Source organism: Erpetoichthys calabaricus, chromosome 5, assembly GCF_900747795.2.
Source record: "Erpetoichthys calabaricus chromosome 5, fErpCal1.3, whole genome shotgun sequence".
Lineage (NCBI taxonomy): Eukaryota > Metazoa > Chordata > Cladistia > Polypteriformes > Polypteridae > Erpetoichthys > Erpetoichthys calabaricus.
The window spans coordinates 227,120,061-227,142,276 of record NC_041398.2 but is presented as its reverse complement, the minus strand read 5'-3'; the positions used below and the strand labels follow the sequence as shown (position 1 = coordinate 227,142,276).

The 22,216-nt window shown below is 44.2% G+C and overlaps 1 protein-coding gene across 4 annotated transcripts in view; it reads right to left on the bottom strand.

Moving 5' to 3' along the window:
- Positions 1-22,216, bottom strand: part of csgalnact1a (chondroitin sulfate N-acetylgalactosaminyltransferase 1a) — a 448,394-nt gene that overhangs the window by 30,442 nt on the left and 395,736 nt on the right. The window contains exon 7 of one of the 4 annotated variants that reach the window (XM_028802607.2): positions 17,679-17,857. The exons of the other annotated variants lie outside the window; for them this stretch is intronic. Coding sequence (XP_028658440.1) covers positions 17,679-17,857 — 179 coding nt within the window. The remainder of the gene's footprint in view (positions 1-17,678; positions 17,858-22,216) is intronic. 4 annotated transcript variants of the gene reach the window in all.

Here is a 22,216-nt window from a genome sequence, read left to right as displayed (position 1 = left end):
GTAAACTGTTACTGGCCCTCCACCATTCTGCTTCTCTTCCGAAGTGTCTGCTTGTGCCACTGCTCTACTGCCATGCTGTTCCCTACCCATGGGAAAGATCTGAGATACTGGGAGCATCGGAACCAAAAGATTTGTTGTCTGATTACACTGCCAGCACAAAGCTACACTTCGAATGCATAGATGGTCGGGTGGTGGTCTTCAGAACTGTGTTTGTGTCCGACTTTACGTTACAACCAACCATGGGCTCCAAGGGTGTATTTTCTGCCAGGGCTGCTGTTGACTGGGCCTTTTTGTTAGTACTAATACTAATGGACAGACATTTTTAAGATCTGTCACATCAATCAGACTGACATTGCTTTGTTTTACTATATGAATATTCATAATTGTATATATGTGTGCTACATGAAATGTTTGTACTTTACCACAAACTGAATTGAAAGTTGAATTGAATCTTTGAGATAAAGTGTAGAAAAGATACCATCCTTGTATGATGTTATTTATGAATTGCTTTGTCTTTACATTGCCAATGTTACACACTTCAGCATTGGAGTTCAAGCTTAGATGTTCTTCTATCCGTCAAAGTGTCCCTGATCACCTTTGCCAACATGTCACGGGAAGCACCGCTATGGAACAAACAGATGGGCACAAATTCAAAGTGACTCACCAAGTTGGCTCAGACACAGGAAGCAGAGTGTTACGGTGTGAGGAACCCTCCGCAGAACTGGCTGAGGGTAAGAGTGGTGCCCCACAGGGGAGTCTGTGCTGGGGGGCCACTTCCTATTTAATTTATATCAATGATTTAGATAAGAATAAAGTAACAAGCTGGTTAAGTCTGCAGATGATACCAAGATAGGTGGGACTGCAGATAATCGAGACTTGGACAGCATACAGGCTTGGGCAGATGAAATTTAATGTTAGTAAATATAAGGGTATTATACACAGGAAGTAAAAATGTAGGTATGAATACACAACAGGAGGTCTGAAATTGAAAGCACACCTTATGAGAAGATTCAGAAGTTGTAGTGAACTCTACGCTGATCAACAACGCAGACAGGTGTTCAGAAGCCATAAGAAGGCTAATAGAATGTCAGGTTTATATAGCGCCTGGATGTGGTGTGTGAGTACAAGTCACTGGAGGTTCTGCTCAACCTTATAACACAACTGGTGACGGCCTCATCTGGAAGTCCTGTGTGCAGTTTGGGTCTCCAGGTCACAAAAAGGACAAAGCAGCACTAGAAAATGTCACGAAGAGAAGCGCAATCTGGGGCTGATTCGAAGGGGCTACAGGGGAGAATTATGGAGAACAGATTAAAGAACCGAGCCTTTAACAGTTTACAGAACAAGAAGATTAAGGAGGAGACCTTACTGAAGTGTTAAAAATTATGAAGGGAATTAGTCCAGTGGATCGAGACGGTGACTTTAAAATGAGGTTCATCAAGAACATGGGGCACGTAGTTGGAAAAATGGAAATGATAAATTACTCACAAACATTAGAAGTTTTTCTTTACACAGAGAACCACCAGACACTTGGAATAAGAGACCAAGAAGTGTGGTAGACAGTACGACTTTAGAGACTTTCAAACTAGACCCTGATATAATTTTGAAGCATTATGTGGATAGGATGGCATGTTATGTTGGGCTGAATGGCCTGTTCTTGGTCTAGATTATCTAATGTTCTAATTTCTTCTTCACTAAGGTAACAGACTCACTTGCAGAGACCATAGACGGCATCTTCATTACTCATATGTGAGTCTTTGAACCCAAGCAGGCAAATGCAACATATCTTTGCTCCTTTTCCCTGATGCTTACCTATGTTAATAAAGTTCCGACCCGGGTACTGACAAGTCATTCAAAGCCGAAATCCCCTCCAGAATCCTGTGTCCCTTCTTGATGGCCTATGAAAAGCAGCAATTAAAATTAAAAAAGAATAGAAAGATAAACCCTTTGAGTCTGTTGCCTTTGGCAGCTTCCTATTAGCTGGGCACTCCCTCATGCCATCCATGCAGAGTCTAAGATCTAAACCGACATCCTTGTTCATTTCTGGGTATAATCCATTCATTACAGTGTTGATCGTTGACATGAGCAGCATTGTCATCTTTGCACAACAGTGTCACACACTAAGCCACCTGAGTTAGACAGACAGACAGATACAATATTATTTTGCCAGATATGTGAAACGAACTATATTAGTTAGACAGACTGATAGAAATAAAGGCACTATATGATAGATATAGATAGATAGATAGATAGATAGATAGATAGATTGATAGAAGATAGATAGATAGATAGATAGATAAAGCACTATAGATGATAGATAGACAGACAGACAGTGTAAGTGCAATGGAAGAAGGACAGGCGTCCTGCCTGGCATGGGGAATGTTTTTTTTGTCCAGCCAGGAGGACATAATGGAAGGATGGTGGGAGTGCAGACAGAACCTGGCCCAGAACGCCCCCACTTGGAGAGAAGAGTAATAGATGGACTGGGCAAACATGGATGCCAACAGCAGATCATTCCCCATACTGCAAGTGGCAGTGTTTTTGTTTGGGCTGAACCAAGTTAGGAGTTCCATAGAGTGACATGGAATTAAAGTCTGGAAGAGCAGCACTGTCGGGGTTCTTGGTACCACCAGAGGACACTGCCAGGGTAGGACTGCCCTGGTTTCCACACAACCCAGAAGTGCTTCAGATGGCCAGTGTTGTGATACGGACGCAGTCCAGTGTCCAGTTTAAATGAAGCTCACAGCTTCTCCTCGAGGAGTGAGAGTCGGGAGGCAGCGGGCAACACTCACCAGGATGCGAAAGGAGAGACCAGAGTCTTATGATTGTGTGTTTATTGGCTGTGTTCATTGTTAGAAGTGGTTGGGAGACCTTGTGTGTGTGGTTTGGACTCAGTGATTATAATACACACATACTGTAGACAGATACATGATTATGTAATAAATCTTTAAGAACATATTTGCCAAATAGGAACTAAACCTTCAGGTGTGCTGATATAAAACATTTGACCAAACAGCCCAGGTGCAGAGATCCACATTATTAAATTAGGGTCAAGAAATGGGGGCTTTGTGTTTTAAACTGTCTTCTCTTTGCAGAGATAATTACAGGCTGCCATTATATTTCTGGAGTCTGCACTGGGAGGAACTCTGCTTTGCTCTTCTGCATGCCTGGATTAAGACAGACTGTGGGATTTGACACTTTGCTGGAGTGAACACTTTTGTAAGTAAAGCACCAGTCTAAAGGCCTTCTTCCTATAAGGAGTGGCGAGAAAAAATATGTGGACCCTTTGTAGTGAGCTGCTTTTCTGCGTTAATTGACCATACAATGTGATTTGATCTTCATTTAAAGCACAATAATAACACAAAATGATCACCTTTCATGTCTTTATTGAATGCACCCTTCAAAAATTCACAGTGTGCTGTGGAAAAAGTCAGTGAAAGCCTTGGATTTCATAACTGGTCAAACCACCTTTGGAAGTGATAACCTCGAACGAGAGCTTCTGGTAGCTGGGGATCAGACCTGCACAACGTTCAAGAGGAATGCTGGGCCGTTCTTCCTTACAGAACTGTTTCAGCTCAGCCATGTTCTTAGGATGTCTGTTGTGAACAGCTCTATCGAGGTCATTCCACAGCCTCTCTATTCGGTTAAGGTTTGGGCTCTGACTGGGCCACCCCAAAAAGTGGATTTTCTATTTTTGAAGCCATTCTGTAGTAGATTTACTTCAACGTTTAGGTCATTGATGCATCACCCAGCTCCTACTGATTTTCACTCAGCCACCCTGACATTATCCTGTAGGACACCATGATAACACTGGGAATTCATTTTCCTCTTGATGGTGGCAAACCGTCCAGGCTCCGAGTAAGCAAAGCAGCCAGGAATTACGATGCCATGTCTACTGTAGTTAACTGGTGGGATGATGTTTTATGTTGGTATGCTGTGCCCTTTTTACACCATATATACTGTAATTCTGTATATTTTTTCTGAACAATTCAACCTTAATTTAATTAATCCACAAAACATTTTCCCAATAGAGTTGTGGAGTGTCAAGGTGTTTTTCAGGAGAGCAATGGCTTCCTCCTCCATGGAATACCATGCGTGTCCAATATTTTAGTGTGGCAGGCTCAAGATGAGATATCAACCTGTTCCCATGATTCCTTCAAGCCTTTAGCTGTTACTCTGAGGTTCTTTTTTAGCTCATTGAGCATTCTGCATTGTGTCTTTCAAGTCATCTTGGTTGGCTCACACTTCTATGGAGAGCTGCTGCCGTACTAAATCATCTCCATTTATATCGTTTGTCTAGCTGTGGAGTGACGAGTATCCAAACTCTCCTGAAAGTACTTGGTCATGCTTTCCAACTTTATGCAAATCCACAAATCTTGATCTTCTGAGATCTCCTTTTTTGAGAGGCCCTCTTCACTTTGGCAGATGCTTCTTGTGAACTGCAAACTCAAAATGGTTGTGGCTTTTTTATTGGTCAAAGTATCCCTAAACCACTCCTCGAATCTCGTTTCATTGGCTGGACTCCAGGTTTGCTAACTTCTTATTCTCATAAGTTATGTTGAAGTCATCAGCCTTAGGGGGTTCACGTATTTTTTTTTCAACCTACACCTGTGAATGGTTGAATGATGTGATCAATTAGTATAAGAAAAATACAATAATCTGTGCATTATTGTAAATTCGATTAAGATCAGACTGCATTTAAAGACAAATGTAGTGATTTCCAAAGGGTTCACATACTTGCCACTGGAGGGCCTCATCCAAGGCATTGAGATCCTTGAGGGGTTGAGATGCTGAGGGGCAGATTTGCTTTCATGTGTCTGTCATGTTTCTCAGTCCCTCACTTATCTAGCGAGATAAAAATCAGTGAAAGAAAAATGTGCCGAACTTTCTTGCATGCGTATGTCTGCGTACTCCACCTCACACTTCATGGCTCTGTCTGATCTGCTTTAATTATGCGTGAATAATTTACAGAGTATACACTCATGCGTGATATCACTAACCGACCAGATCTGCACTGTATTGTTATTTGAGGGGTACATTAGCTGACCATAATGAGAATATTACTAAAACAATTTGTTATTCTGTATAGATTCACTGCACATTGTGTCTTCACTGCTGATTAAGCATGCTATGCTCCTTGCTATGTAGCGCAGATCGGGTAGTGATGGGGGGAGCAGCCCCCCCCCAATATATAAATCTTGTATTACAGGCTTTGTGGTTGTCAGTTAGTCAGAATGATAGGAGCTCAGAGATAAAGGACTCTGAGTGTTGTTGTCCCTGAGTATAATTTTATCTCAGGGATGCATGGTGGCATAGCAGTTGGCACTGGCATATTGTTGGTCACGATTTTCAGTCTAACATAGTTGGCAGATGATTCCCTAACCCTCGCACACACTTTAAAGACAATTGCGCCATTATAATCAACTCATAACTAGTTCAGTTTCTTCTTCTCTTTTGACTTCAATGCATTTTGCCAAGTTTGCCAAAGTTCTCAAACATTCAACAAACCTGGGGAGAATTGATTCAGCGGGGTTTGCTCATAACTAGTCATGTCATGACATATGTGGTGGATGGCTGGGGGCCATGCCGGGAGAGGGACTATACCTCCCTCTGGGCCACGAGAGGGCAGCCGTCCTAGTTTGTATGGGGGCCACGGGAACAGAGCATGGAAACTCAGCCCTGTTGGGGCACGTGGCCACCACAAGGGGGCTCCCGGAGGATTGAGGAGCCCTGGATGTCAGCACTTCCGCCACACCCTCAAGTGCTGATGGAAGGAATTCCAGGGACACCTGGAGTGCTTCCGGGTGCTCATGCAGCACTTCCGACCACACCAGGAAGTACTGTCAGAAGATTGTCAAGGAGCACCTGGAACACATCCGGGTGATTATAAAAGAGGCCGCCTTTCTCCAGTCAGAGGCCGGAGTCGGGAGGAGGAAGATGAAGCTAGGGAGGAGAGGAGTAAAGGCGGCAGGAATACGAAGAGTGAAGGAAAGAAGGGACTGAGTTTGGGTCGAGTAAAGCATTGTGTCGGGTGGTGTTAAAGGACTTATCGCAAATAAACGTGTCTGTTTTGGACATTCAGTGTCTGTCTGTCTGTGTCCGGGGGCTGACTTACCACACATACAAAGAAGCCATAATTCAATTCCAATAAAAAATAAAGACATACCAGTTGCTGTTCTATAGACGGTGCTGGATCATGATGGCCCGTAGATTAAAGCTGGATTATACAGGCTGAAAAGGACTGGGTAGAAAACCTTTTTCCCTAAAAGAAATAAAGAAAGATTAATTATATCACTGTCAAAAAATCAAATAAATACACTTTTGGGAAACATAATGCATTTAATTATAATGGTATGCTTGTCAGATCAAGATATTAACACCTTAATAAAGCCAACGGCGTGATAATCCCACCACCCAATGCGTCTCCAGAGAAATGACTTGACGGTAGTCACGTGGGCTTTTAAAAAACAGCGGGCTGCCAGCAAACAATAGAAGGCGCACACCTACAGCTTCAAGAATATGAATATGTGCCAAGTATAGTCCTCGCCACGGGGATACCACTGTAAAGGGACCATCTGCAGTGCGGATTAGCTGTCGCTGTGGGCATTCTGTGAGAGACTTCGACCATAAATAAATGTCAAGGGGCAATTTAAGACTGCAGCTGAGTGCCGGACGACCACCGATTCATTAAAATGGATCACAGGTGCTTAAAGAAAGAAGCGCACTTCGATTGTCATTTAGAGAAATTAGCCTTTGACAGGGAATGTTCCAACACTAAGGACTTATTGACAAATTCATCAGTGACAGTGGTATGCTGTTTGTTATTTTTACATTTGCTATGTACGGTTATCTGCTAGATATTACAGTAGGATATTCACTATATACACCGATCAGCCACAACATTAAAACCGCCTAGGCTGGATATTTTTCATTCCCAGGAATGAAACGGCTGTAATTCCCGGGAAAACGGGAACAGCCAAGTTCGCATATATAGCGTGTAAAAGTGTAAAAATCGTTCAAGAAATAACAGACTTATAGTTGAAAATAATTAAGTGGCACGGTATTTTGCCCCACGGTGTAGTGTGTTGCCGATTAATTCAGTCAACAACTGACCAGCAGCAGTCCGTCTCCCGGCCCCCACTAAGACTGAGCACAGTGGACTGGGAGGTGTTTGCACTCTGCAGCTCACGAATGCCGGGACGGGGCAGAGTTCATTGACGTCTGTGCTGTTGACAGCTTTGAACAGCAACTTGAAATTGCAATGCGTCAGTCTGCTGCATCCGCATTATCTGTGCTAAGAAACTTGTCATCAGGATGCATCAGTAAAAGCTGAAATGGCAGTGTTTCAGAGCAACGGCAAGCGCGGCCGCTGTTTAGAACACATGTATCAGTATCCGATGACTGTGCCGCCTACTTCAGTAGAGGCACAGCGTGCTTTCTCAGCGGCTGGCGTATTCTGCACGAAGGTGCGCTCTCGCCTGAACGACCGCACGCTGGACACGTTGTGCTTTCTACGCTCTTATTACCGCAACTAACTAGATACATGTACTTATATGACAGCATGAGCTGCTTGTAAGGTTCGTCTTTTATTGATGTCAACATATTGCAGTAGTTTTATTAAAAATAAGTGTCGCTCGCTCTAAAACCGTTCACATGTGAGATGCCCGTGCACTGTGTCATTCCCGGGACCCCGGGATTCCCGGGAAGGACATGCAAGATTCCCAAATTCCCGGGAATGGATACACCCGTCCGGGAATGGATTCCCTAAAACCACCTGCCTAATACTGTGTAGGACCCCCTTGTGCCGCCAAAACACCTCTGACCCATTGAGGTATGGACTCCACAAGACCTCTGAAGGAGTCCTGTGCTATCTGGTGCCAAGACGTTGGCAGCACATTCCTTTAAGTCCTGTAAGTTATGAGGGTTTGGACTTGTTTTTCCAGCACATCCCACAGATGCTTTATCAGATTGAGATCTGGAGAATTTGGTGGTCAAGTCAACATCTTGAACTCTTTGTCATGTTCCTCAGACCATTCCTGAATAATTTTTGCAGGGTGGCAGGGCACATTATCATCCTGAAAGAGGTCCCAAGGGAAACAGAATGCCAAGACCCAAGGTCTCCCAGCAGAACATTGCCTAGAGCATCACATTGCCTCCGCTGGCTTGCCTTCTTCCCATAGTGCGTCCTGCTGCCATCTCTTCCCCAGATAAATGACACACACCCACCCAGCCATCCACATCATCTAAAAGAAAACGTGATTCATCAGACCAGGCCACCTTCTTCCATTACTACATGGTGCAGTTCTGATGCTCACATGCCCAATGTAGGCACGTTCGGTGGTAGACAGGGGTCAGCATGGGCACTCTGACCAGTCTGCAGCTATGCAGCTCCATATTCAGCAAGCTGCAATGCACTGTGTGTTCTGACACCTTTCTGCCATGGCCAGCATCAGACCAGACGGGCTAGTCTTCGCTCCCTACATGCATCAATGAGAATTGGGAACCCAGTGGTTTATTGGTTGTCCCTCCTTGAACCACTTTAGTAGGTATTAACCAATGCATACCAAGAACACCCCAAAGATCTATTGTTTTGGAGATGTTTTGGAGACCCAGTCATCTAACCATCACAATCTGGCCCTTGTCAAAGTCGCTCAAATCCTTACGCTTGCCCATTTTACTTCTTTTGACACATCACCCTCAAAAACTGACATGCTGCCTAAAATATGCCATCCCTTGACAGATGTCATTGGAATAAGATAATCAGTGTGATTCACTTCACCTGTCAGAGGTTTTAATGTTGTAGCTGATTGGTGTGCATTATTATTATTACTAGCCAACCCGCGACATAGCATACGCCGCATAATTATTTATTGATGGGTGAACACTCCCTGAACGACACAGTTGTCCAAATGGGGTTGGTTTGAGGATACGACTGTGAGTGAATGAAAAGATGGAACTCTGGAGAGAGCAACATACAATTGTCTGTGACTGAAAACTGGTTATGACAGATACAGGCATATCGTTGTAAAAGTTTGTCCCTGTGCCTTATTCATTGTCATTGCAAAGGCCAATCTAACAGGAAATTGTCTGCGTGTAAAAGTAAAAGGCAAATTTGAACCTGATGGGGTCAAGGATACCTGGGGAATAAGGACAGTTTGTGAGGTAGCAGCTGCGATAGTTTTACACTCCAGAACATTGCGGCGAATGCTGGTAACAGTCAGTCTAGTGCCATCACAGAGACTTCTTGCTGGCATGAGGTTTCTGAAACATGATGACTAAACCAATTTTAAGTCTGAGTTTATGCGGAGGCATGCCAGTGGGAGTAAGACTGCTAAGAAATGCTTCGGGGAATGAAAGTTGATGTACGAGATCATCTGTGACAATCGAGTCAAGGCTGGTGAAAGTTACTTCGTCGGTAGGGATAAGTTTCAGTACCTGTTCATTAAGGTGTAGCGAGTCTTCATTGGTGACGCTTAATATAGCTCGCATACTGAGTTGTTCCGGAGTCACAGTTGAGAAGTCGATGTCGCCACACAGTTGTTGAACGGGATCAGAAATAAAAGGAAAACAATGTGAAGGTAATGTTGCAGGTGTTCCGTTTTTCCCGTCTTGCGAAATCTTGTTTGTGAGGAAGAGCTGTCATATTTGTCGTCAGTGTAAGTACATGCATGTGACGCCACAAAGGTTGCTTGTTAATGCAACCGGCGACAGTAAGTGCTGGAGTTGGTGGGCGGGGCTCTGTCGTGTGTACCCCATGATGCGGGAGGAGGGTTAGAGTTGGTGGGCGGGGCTCTGTCTTGCATGCGTACGTATCCCGTGGTCGGGTGATTTGGTGGATTAAATATAGAAAAGCAGCCGGAACCGAAAAGAACAATGAAAAGTCAACGTGGCTCAGAGGTGCATGTGGACTGTAGCAGAGACGAAAGCGACCGAGGCGGTGTTTGGTGAGGTGCTGCGTGCCTCGAGAGCGAGGGTGGACTCGGGAGGAGGGTTAGAGTTGGTGGGCGGGGCTCTGTCGTGCATATCCCATGGTCTTAGAGTTGGTGGGCGGGGCTCTGTCTTGCGTGCGTCTTTCTTGCCATGGACTTAGTGAATTATATATATAGATTATTATTATTAGTAGTATTACTCGCTCTGAAAAGAGAATGCAGAGATATTCTTGTAGAGATTCCTAAAATAGAACTTCACTTGTTCTCAGGTGGAAACTTGCCTTTTTTCAATAGCTGAAAAAATAAATAAATAAATAAATATATCACAAACACTACAGAGTCTGAACACTTACCATAATTACTAAAAGGTTAGGTTGGGGGCATGCACTGGTACGGGGTGTTGCTGAACTCACTACATGTCAAAACAGCTTGGGATGTGGCTTGGCACCCCTACAGACAGACATGTGGTCCAGTCTGCCACAGCCAGGTGTAATGTGGGCATCTCCTTGACCTGGTCCAGCTGTTTGGGTCCTCAGCAATGATGATCCTATGAGCTGCATCACCCTCAGGAAATCACGCCACATGGCCGTAGTGCCATAACTGACGCTCCCTCACAATGCAGGTAATGTGCCTCATTCGGGACTCCATGAGCAACTGCTTATTCAGCACAAAGTTAAACCAACGGTACCCAAGGATTCTCCGAAGAGACACAGTACCAAAGGAGTCCAGTCTTCATCTCAGGTCACTGGATAGCATCCATGACTTGCAACCATATAGCAAAAGAGGAAGCACCAGGACTCTAAAGACTTGGATCTTTGTCCTTTTGCATAGATATCAGGAGTGTCACACACTGCTTTCCAGCGACCTCATGACCCCCCATGCTCTCCCAATTCTAATGTCTGATCCAATGCTGAGGTAAGTAAACCTCTCGACGAGGTCGACACTCTCTCCGCAGACAGACAAGACTGCTGATGGCTGTGCTCAAGAGGTCATTACAGGCCAGACACTCAGACTCCTCATTCAGTCTCTTGACATCCCCAATCAGGGCATCCACTGACTCTGTGATGATCACAGCATCGTCTGCAAAATCAAGATCAGTGAATCTTTCTTCACCAACAGATGTCCCACAGCCACTGGACCCCACAACCCTGCCCAACTAAAAGAAGGAAAACTAAAAAGAAAGAAAACTTCTGACTTTGCAGTCCCAGTCCCAGTGAGGCTTATGCAGGCATATTGCTGTTGGTATAAAGGACCCCCATAGCGTTTCTTGACACACTTGTGCTGAATAACTCATTGGCTGCAAGTCCCCAGTGTTTATGTGTCATAGCGAGGATGTACAGCATTGTTCACAATGGCCATCAAGGTTGTTTTCATTCTCTCTCCCATGACTACCTCCAAGAGGTCAAGCTTGTTGATGTGGTGGGCCTCTCCTGAAAGTGATGTTACCAGCCCTGCACGCCACACCACACCACAGTGTAGAAATGGCATTGGCTGAAAGTCCTCCGTGTTGGTGTGTCAGAGAAAGGATGTGTAGCATTGTTCATAATGGCACTCACTTTTGATTTAATTCTTTCCTCCTTTACTATCTCTAGGGGTGCATCCTGTAACTGAGCCTGCCCTTTTAATTAGCTTGTTGATTTGGTGGGGCCTCTCTTGACGTGATGTTACCAGCCCAACACACCACAGTGTAGACAATCTCACAGGCCATCACAGAGTTGTAGAAGGTGTGAAGGATGTCACTACACACATTAAAGGAGCACAGTCTCCCAAATAAAAGAAGTCTCTCTGCTCTTTCTTGTATAGTTCCTCTGTGTTATGAGAGCAGACAGTCCAACCTGTCATTGATATGGACCCCCAGGTACTTGTAGGAGTGCACCACCTCTACATTGACTACATGAGTAGTGACTGGACACAGAGGCTGTTTGGTGTGGTCAATAACTAGCTCCTTAGTTCCTTAGGACAATTGTTTCTCCACCCGACTCCTCTCCTCTGCATCATTCGGTCAATTCAGTTTGCCACAGGAGGACGCCAAACAAGTTCTCAAGACATCTCAAGGAGAAATAAAGCAAACAGGAGGCACCTGACCACAATTTGGACTACCACAACAAAGGGTCTGCATACTTTTATGAATGTGAGATTTCAGTTTTTCATTTTTTAACTTTGGAAGACATGTTTTCATGTTTGTCATTATGGGTTACTGAGTGTAGACGGATGGGCAAAGTTGGCAAATGTATCCAATTAAAATTAAATCTACAACACAATAAAGTGTGCAGAAATTCAAGGATGCCGAATATTTTCTGAATCCACGGTGGCCTTTCCAAGAATGAGTACCAACAGGCAGCAGTTACAATGGCTTCCTTGGGCATCAGCGCTGTGGTGGATTTCTTAAAGCACACAGGCACACTGGACGAATAAAAATATCTGTGACTCCGGCAGTAATCCGATCTGTCAAAGTCTGGAGAGCGTGGGGTGAAACTCCATCCGGAGCAGCTGCTTTGCAGGATTCCATTGTCCTAAGGGTCCTGTGCACATCAGGCTTACCGAGTAACACAAAGCCCTGTGCTTAGGTGGCGGTCATTAATGAGGGGATCGGGGATTTCAGGTTTAAGGGGGTACAAAGAAAATTTTAATTCATCTGAAAGGGACAGCGGAAGTTAAATTACTGGCATTCCATTGATAGCTTGAGATGAGTGCGCAGACCGGGCCAGACGGAGCTGTAAATCAATCCTTCAGTTGGTTTCCAGTCTCTCTTTGTATTTGGATTCCACCCCATTGGGCCCTTGAGCAAGGATCTTAATTGCTCCGTCCCGAGTATGACGTTAAACTGCAAGCAGGTCCTCCAACTTGCAAGGGAAATTTGGGGGTTGGTGACATGATTGGCACTCCAGCCACCGTAAAAAAACTCACACTGTTCAATCCCATTTGATCAGGTGTGGTGCTGAGGTGTCACCCATCGCACGACTGCACTCGGTCCTAATTTGGGATCCTGTGGTGGGTGTGACAACACGCTGTGTATGAGTGCAGGCTCCCAATCTCACTCTCATGCTGTGACAACATACAGTGCATCCGGAAAGTATTCACAGCGCATCACTTTTTCCACCTTTTGTTATGTTACAGCCTTATTCCAAAATGGATTCAATTCATTTTTTTCTTCAGAATTCTACACACAACACCCCATAATGACAACGTGAAAAAAGTTTACTTGAGGTTTTTGCAAATTTATTAAAAATAAAAAAACTGAGAAATCCCGTGTACATAAGTATTCACAGCCTTTGCTCAATACTTTGTCGATGCACCTTTGGCAGCAATTACAGCCTCAAGTCCTTTTGAATATGATGCCACAAGCTTGGCACACCTATCCTTGGCCAGTTTTGCCCATTCCTCTTTGCAGCACCTCTCAAGCTCCATCAGGTTGGATGGAAAGCGTTGATGCACAGCCATTTTAAGATCTCTCCAGAGATGTTCAATCGGATTCAAGTCTGGGCTCTGGCTGGGCCACTCAAGGACATTCACAGAGTTGTCCTGAAGCCACTCTTTTGATATCTTGGCTGTGTGCTTAGGGTCGTTGTCCTGCTGAAAGATGAACCGTCGCCCCAGTCTGAGGTCAAGAGCGCTCTGGAACAGGTTTTCATCCAGGATGTCTCTGTACATTGCTGCAGTCATCTTTCCCTTTATCCTGACTAGTCTCCCAGTCCCTGCCACTGAAAAACATCCCCACAGCATGATGGAGCCACCACCATGCTTCACTGTAGGGATGGTATTGGCCAGGTGATGAGCGGTGCCTGGTTTCCTCCAAACGTGACGCCTGGCATTCACACCAAAGAGTTCAATCTTTGTCTCATCAGACCAGAGAATTTTCTTTCTCATGGTCTGAGAGTCCTTCAGGTGCCTTTTGGCAAACTCCAGGCGGGCTGCCATGTGCCTTTTACTAAGGAGTGGCTTCCGTCTAGCCACTCTACCATACAGGCCTGATTGGTGGATTGCTGCAGAGATGATTGTCCTTCTGGAAGGTTCTCCTTTCTCCACAGAGGACCTCTGGAGCTCTGACAGAGTGATCATCGGATTCTTGGTCACCTCCCCGACTAAGGCCCTTCTCCCCCGATTGCTCAGTTTAGATGGCCGGCCAGCTCTAGGAAGAGTCCTGGTGGTTTTGAACTTCTTCCACTTACGAATGCTGGAGGCCACTGTGCTCATTGGGACCTTCAAAGCAGCAGAAATTTTTCTGTAACCTTCCCCAGATTTGTGCCTCAAGACAATCCCGTCTCGGAGGTCTACAGACAATTCCTTTGACTTCATGCTTGGTTTGTGCTCTGACATGAACTGTCAACTGTGGGACCTTATATAGACAGGTGTGTGCCTTTCCAAATCATGTCCAGTCAACTGAATTTACCACAGGTGGACTCCAATTAAGCTGCAGAAACATCTCAAGGATGATCAGGGGAAACAGGATGCACCTGAGCTCAATTTTGAGCTTCATAGCAAAGGCTGTGAATACTTATGTACATGTGCTTTCTCAATTTTTTTATTTTTAATAAATTTGCAAAAATCTCAAGTAAACTTTTTTCACGTTGTCATTATGGGGTGTTGTGTGTAGAATTCTGAGGAAAAAAATGAATTGAATCCATTTTGGAATAAGGCTGTAACATAACAAAATGTGGAAAAAGTGATGCGCTGTGAATACTTTCCGGATGCACTGTATTTCCAAAGTCAATCTAAACTCTCTATAGATATTTAACTGAAGAAGAAAATCTCCAAAGTTCTTGTCTGCCCAAGTATCCAAGCCCTACACATTCATACTTTGTCAAGAACATCCTTCATTCTGTTGGGTGTGTAAGTTTGTTCAGGAGCGACTCTTTCTCATTCTTCTTGGCAGAATTTATAGGGTTCCTCATCTAGGTTGGTGCCACAGATTCTCAGTTGAGTTAAGATCAGGGCTTTGACTTGGCCATTCCAAAACATTCACCTTCCTGTTTATCAGACATTCCAGTGTCGCTTTGCCTTTCTGTTTAGGGCCATTATCATGCTGAATACCATGAGGACTGATTGAGGTCATTGATGTTAGGTAGAATGCCCAGTGTGGGCTGGGTGGTCTCGTGGTATCAGAACCCCTGCAGATTTTATTTTTTTTCCACCAGCCGTCTGGAGTTTTTTTTTGTTTTTTCTGTCCTTCGGACCTTAATTTTATTCTATGTTAATTAGTGCTTCCCTAATTTTAATTATTTATTTTGTCTTTTTTCTCTTTGTTCGTCACGTAAAGCACTTTGAGCTACATTGTTTGTATGAAAATGTGCTATAGAAATAAATGTTGTTGTTGTTGAAAGATGAATCATCTCCTGAGCCGTAGGTTCACAGCAGACTGGAGTAAGTTCTCCTGCAATATTGTGCAGTATTTGTGTCCATCCATCATTCCTTCAGCTCAGTGTTCCCAGTCCCAGCACATGAAAAGCATCCCCACAGCAAGATGCTACCACCACCATATTTCACTGGTGTTTCTTGAGGCATGGGCAGTGTTAGTTTTATGCCATATATACCTATTGGAAGTCTGGCCAAAAACTTCTATTTTGATCTTATCTGACCATTAAACCTTCTCCCACATCTTAACTGGGTCTTTCTCGTGCTTTATCCCATAGCTGAGCCTGCCCTTTTAATTCATTTGGTGGGCCACCCTTGTAGTGACGTTGCCAGCCCACCACAGTGTAGAAAATTGCCCAAGCCATCACAGAGTTGACAGCGAGCTACCTAAAGAGCCATGTAAAGAGTGACAGTCCATGGGCATTCGGCACAGGTGAGCACTGGCGCGATGCTACAATATGCATAATGACTGCTGTAATGGCAACAAATTACATCTTCAGGAGAACACATTTAAACAATATTTCACAATAAAAAACTGCCACCAATACTAACATGCAGAGTCATTTAAACGACAGCATGACTATCCTAAGATGAAAATGAACGCCCATTAATAGTGTTCTTAGGCTTTTAAAGCTCAGGTTTCTATGAGTACATCCTTGGCCAGCCCTGTTGAGCTCGTGGCTTCTGTGACTCCTCTGGTCCACCAGACGTCACTAATTTCAAAGCTTTCGGATCTTTTACTGGCACAATCAGGAAAAAGCCTCAAAGGCCTCACAGGCTTTGTCTGCCCATCACTACATTTTCTGATTTGCTTGTTTATTTGCACCCATTCACTGTAAACTCTAGAGACTTCAGTGCGACAAACTCACAGGAGACCAGCTGTCTCCGAGACAGCAGGACTACCACAATGTCTAAATCACACCGCAGTCGCTCACTGCCCATTCTTAGGTCTGATCCAATGCTAACTAAACCCCCCCTGGATTCTGCTGGCGTGCTTTTATATGCTGAATGGCAGCCTTGTGATTGGCTGTTTGGGGCTCCTGGTTATTTACGTTAGTTAATGAGCTGGTGGACCGAAGAAAGTAGCCTCTGAGTGTTTATTGATGTTTAAGTGAGAATCGCCTGTTGCATCCATAATCATTTTCCATATTCTATGCATTTTAACATACTGGTGACTGTCAAATTAAGAGAAGTGAAACAGCAGAGCTAAGAAATTGAGCAATATAATTACAAAATAAGGCCATTCACAGAAGATCACTGTGAGGTGCCATTTATTCTTGTAGTACGTGCTTCGTAATGTCAGGTTTACCTGATTTAAGAAAAACGTGTGCTGGAGATGCCAGTCCACATGATTGCCAGGGGCACTGAACACGTTTTATTCTTTGTTTAAAGTCTTGCAAGTGACCGACTTTACTGTCCACCAACGCTTTTCATGAATTACCAGTTTTATATTAGTTGATAAATGTTCTGTATGTCTTTATTTGTAATCTAGAGATCCTGATTGTAATATTATGGTGTCATTAGGCTTGTTCTACTTTCATGTCTAACTTTCCAACCCCCCGACCCGAGTCAACTCAGGATGTGAACCTTATTGCAAGGTTGGGGGTGGAGGGGGTGCCTTGGACTGGTTTGGTAAGGGGGGATTCAGTGCAGGTCATTCTATAAACCAACCCCTCAAGGAAGGCCATAAAACTGCCTCCAGTAGCTGGCAAGCTTCAGCTAAACAAATGGTATCCATTACTTGAGGGCGGGTGTGAAAAGGCAGTGTGAGCGGCCATTGGTCTGAAGTGTGGCTGTTTGGGATTGGTTTAGCCATTCTGTACCAAGATGCCCGATTGGCCTAAGGATTTGGAGAGAAATGTATAAAGCTGGTCGCTATGCCCCTCCCTCTCTCTCTCTCTCACACCATAGCCATGAAGAGAACACAATCAGGAGCGCAACTCGGCGGCCATATTGAGATAAGCACGTGGCCAGTCCTGAAGAAAGCTGACTAGAAATGACTTGCAGAGACATTTGAGTAACTACAAGTTTGTGTGCTGCCTAAAACTACACATCTAGCATTTATCAGGGTATATAGTTGCCAATATTTACATTATTATTATGTTATGACGATTATCAATAATACATTATTTAAAGTCATAACTTAACTCCTGCTTGTCCTTTAACTCTATCTGATTGCCTGAGTTTATACATGTAGAAGGAATGGTGGGGAGAAGTGCTAAACTACAATACCTTATAAACAGTAAGTCTACGGAATTTGATAAAGTCTGCCTAATAAAGAATACAAAAGGTGAAAGTAGAGTCACACAGGACTCCATCAAGACGAAACAAGCAGAAATTACCAGGAACTGAGAAAGAAAACACAGCATGTCATCATCAGCGCCTCCTGAGCGCCCTCACCTGGCTGAGTGTTCAGTCTACAAGTGTTGAGGAACTCTGCGGTGAAGTAAATGTCCACATCACAGAAAAACAGAAGAACGTTGTTTCCTTTCCAAGACTTTGCTCCCACATCCAGTCCTTTTCCCCGAGAGAATTCTTCATTCAGTTGGATGAAAGTGTAGTTTTTAAAGCTGACTTCCCTGAACAGAAAAAAAAAAAAGCAATAAGGTATAATTTCTCTCTGAATTTATTACACATTTTGTTTAATGCATATTTGTAAAGTGCCCATGTTATTTAGGTCCATAAAAGTGGCACAGTGACGCAGCATTTAGCCCTGCTTCCTCACAGTCACAGTGATCAGGCCTTCATGGAGTTAACTCATTCTCTTCATCTCTGTGTGGGCTTTTCTCGGAGTTCTCAAGTTCCTCCTCCCAACATCCTAAACTTGTGTGGGTTAGTGTGACCTGTGATGGACCCAATCTATTGAGACGGGCTCTGGCTCCCCAAAGCCCATACTGGAATTTGTACAGTGGATTCAGAAAGTTTTCTGACCCCCTCACTTTCTGCACTTTCTTGTGTTGTAGATATCATTTTGAATGAGTACGTTTCCCATTTTTGCCCATCAATCTATACTCAGTAAGACATTATGACAAAGTGAAAGCACGTTTTAAGAAAGGTTTGCAAATTAAATAAAATCAAAAATTGAAATCTCTCATTCACAGAAGTATTCAGACCCTTTGCCGTGGCTCTCCAAATGGTTCTCCTCCTGTTTGTTTCAGTTCTCCTTGGGCTATGTCTAGAACTTTATTTAGAAAGGCACATACCAATTCAGGACCAAAACCAAGCCATTAAGTTCAAGGATCTCCCTGTAGACCTCCATGAGCAAAGTGTGTCGAGGCACAGATCAGGTCAAGGGGATGACTCCATTTCTAGAGTTTTGAGTGTTCCCAGGAGCACAGTGGATTCAATAATTCTGATATGTAAGAAGTTTGGAATCTCCTGGACTCTTTCTAGAGTCGACCGGACAAACTGAACAAATGTCCAAGAAGGGCCTTGGTCAAGGAGGTGAACAAGAACTCAATCATCACTACAAAAGGGCTTCAGAAGTCCTCTACTCAGTTTGGAAAACCTGTTGGAAAAATGAGCATCTCAGCAGCACTCCATCAATCAGGCATGTATGGTAATGTCAGACTTGAGTAAAAAGGCATAAGATGGGCGACTTGGCCTCTGAGAGCATGAAGGAAAAGACTCTCTAGTCTGACAAATAAAAATTGAACTCTTTGGGCTGAACTCCAAGCACCATGTCTGGCAAAGACCAGGCAATGCTCATCACCTGCCTAATACCAACCTCAGGGTGGCAGCATCATGTTATGGGAAGGGATAGGAAGACTGGTCAGAATGAGTGCTGCCAAATACAGAGAGACCCTTGGAGAAAACCTACACCAGAGTGCTTGTGACCTCAGACTGGGGTGACAGTCTGTTACTTCCAGGAAAACGCTGGGGTGGCTCCAGGACAAGTCTCTGACCGTCCTTGAGGGTCTCAAACCCTATAAAACATCTGTGGAAAGATCTGAAGATGGCAGTTCCCATCCAATCTAATGGGACTTGAGAGGATCTGCCAGGGAGAATGAGATCAGCTACCCACATCTGGGGGTGCGAAGTGTCTATAGGGAAGACTCAAATCTGTGATTTCTACCAAAGGGGTTTCAACAAAGGATTGAATGAAGGGTCTGAATATTTTGATGAATGAGAGATTTTAGCTTTTGATTTATAATAATTTGTCATTATGGGTTTTTGGGAGTAGATTCAGGCCCGTCTTGACGTATGGGCACTGGCTGGGGGGCCCAGGAGCATAAGGCCCCATGATGTTTCTGTTTTGCTATCAAAGCAGGGGCCCCAACGCACTACTTTGCCAGGGGGCCTATGATGCTGCTAAGTTGGCCCTGAGTAGTTTGATGGGCAAAACGACAGATTTATCCATTTCAAATTGAACCTACAACACAAAAAAAGTGTACCAAACGTGGAAGGGCCTGAATACACTCTGGATCCACTGTAGGCGGATTACACCACACTGTCTTATTATGGAAAGACCCCTAAGGGGACAAGTGCAGAGATTAGCGAAGCACGGTAACAAAGTTCTGTGTCAGAGGTGGGCCGTGCAGCTGTCGAGTCGATGACACAATGAACTTGTAAATACAGCTGACATGTCAGGAGTCTCAGCACAGGCTGTTGACATCTTAGAATGTTGGGCCAGAGGGCCACAAATAGTTACAAAGGCAGGTCTAAAAATGATTTTAGCTACGGCAGCTGTGTAAATAATTAGTATATCTGGCTTACTGTAGTCACATATTGACGAGTCGTTTAACATCAATTTAGACATTTGATCTGGTTGGGGGTGTCAGAGTGTGTCTGAACGTGCCTTATGGTGGTCTACCATTCTGCTAGCTCCTTGTGAATATGCGATTGAGATAATAGGATGAACGCCTGGAAGGATTCAAAATGAGGCCTAACTTACTGAGGCTGCTCCTGAATTATATCAATCTATAAATAAGCTTAAATAATAACTGCTGCCCTCATACCATTTTTTTGTTATTTTTTAATTGTACAAGTATAACACTTCACGCTGCAGGACTTGACATGGCTTTCCTTTTTTATATTCAACTCACTGCTCTCGTGTTGGCTTCATAAATCCTCCAAGGCCTCAGCAGCTATAACCTTGTTGAGGTTTGCTACCACGAGCACTCAATCGATTCGAGGTTTGATGTTTTAGTATTGATTTTGGAATGGGCATCTTAATTATCTCTGTTTTCTGCCTCATCCCCATCTCTCTTGGATGCTGGGGTTCACATGGTAACAATTTAACTTTTAGCAATGGGCCATAAAGAACTGCTGCCCAGATCTGGAAGCAAAAGTAAAACCAGGAAAAGACGTACTACGCTGGACTGTTGATTTATATGAACTACTTATGCTTTTATTCAAAAAGAGACTTGTACACCCAATTTGTAGTTGGAAGGCCTTATCGCAGGTTTGACATACAGTGATTTATCTTCCTTGTGCTCCTCAACCCTCCATTTAGGCATAAAATACTTTTAGGTTTGTAGGTGGATTGGACAGGGAAATCAAAATGAAACCCAGCCACCCATCCATTTTCAATCCTGCTTTTCCATTTCATAGTCACCGGCAGGTAAGTCTTATCTTATTCCAGGAGACAATGCTGCAGGAGAAAGGTATGAACAGACCTGGACAGGGAGGCCACTTCAATCCAGTGACACATGACGTGACTTCTAGTCATTGGGTATGTCAGACCACAACATCGCTGAATCTGCCAAGTTTAGTGACTGTCTGCAGACCTTCCAGTACAGGTGTGCCCGCCCCTTTTTATGACAACCAATAGCGTGCTGCCTGACGGAGTTGGTGCTGTGTGAAGGGTTAACAGCTATGGTGATTTCGGTTGCAATCTCTGCCCGATATTTTCCCCATTCTGTCGTGGTACATAAATCACAAGACATCAGACAGATGTGCGTCTCTTCTGTTCTCGTGGTCTTCATTGCTCTTTGCTGCCTTATATGAATGGCACTATCATTCATTGGTTGTCAGCTCATGTACACAGAGTCCGCCCCACGACTAAAGACAAGATCAAACCTGTTTGATTTTGTCGGAGTGTGTGGTGCACTAGCTGGAGTGAGCTGTTGGGCATGTCACATTCAAGGGATCAGATTCACTGAAACGTGCTGTCGACTACCTCCGACTGCTTCAGATTATGTAAATGAAGGCTATGACTGAAAATCACTGGAAGAGTCGTCAAATGTGGCATGGCCTTTACAGAGAACATGCAAGCATAGGCGGACATGGTGATCAGCTCAACACTAGTGATTATGAAGCAGCTAAATAAAATGTCAGTTCTTCATGTAGAATTAGTGTAGGTGGTTTGTGGCAAAATTGGGTAGGAACGACACTAAACCCCTGGGGGTGAACAGTAAGTTCAAGATCATGTTTATCATCATGTGTGCATATAGTGTGTGATGATGAGATTTGGCTCCATGCTCCCACTCCTGTTTGGGAGGCTCTTGAACCTGCCACTGTCGACACTGTAACTGAGATGAGCCAGGAAAATAAGGACACATACATAAGAAGGGGTAGGTGCAAAAGCGAGAACTTACCACACAGTGCCTATAAAAAGTCTTCACCACCTTGGACATTTTTGCATGTTATGGATATGCAACACTGAAGCAGGCTTTTTTGACACTGATCAATCAATCAATCATGTTGGAGGATTGCGTCATGGGCTCGACTGAGGTATGTAATAACCAGCTGGGATGAGAAGGGGCGCTGTCTTCTCCTAACATGGTCTTATTCTTCTTTTCCCATAGCACCAAAAAACCATGCATTGAGGGTACTTAGCTCTGCCCCTTCCAGTTCACTGACCATAAGAACCCCAGCTGCCTGGAAGGAGGCATCTTTTTGGTTAAAGCGACCCACCGGATGGAGCTCCTGAGCAAACTGACTCTCTGATTCTGTGGCTAAAGTCGAGTCTTTTGGGTTTATTTGTAACCCTGAGG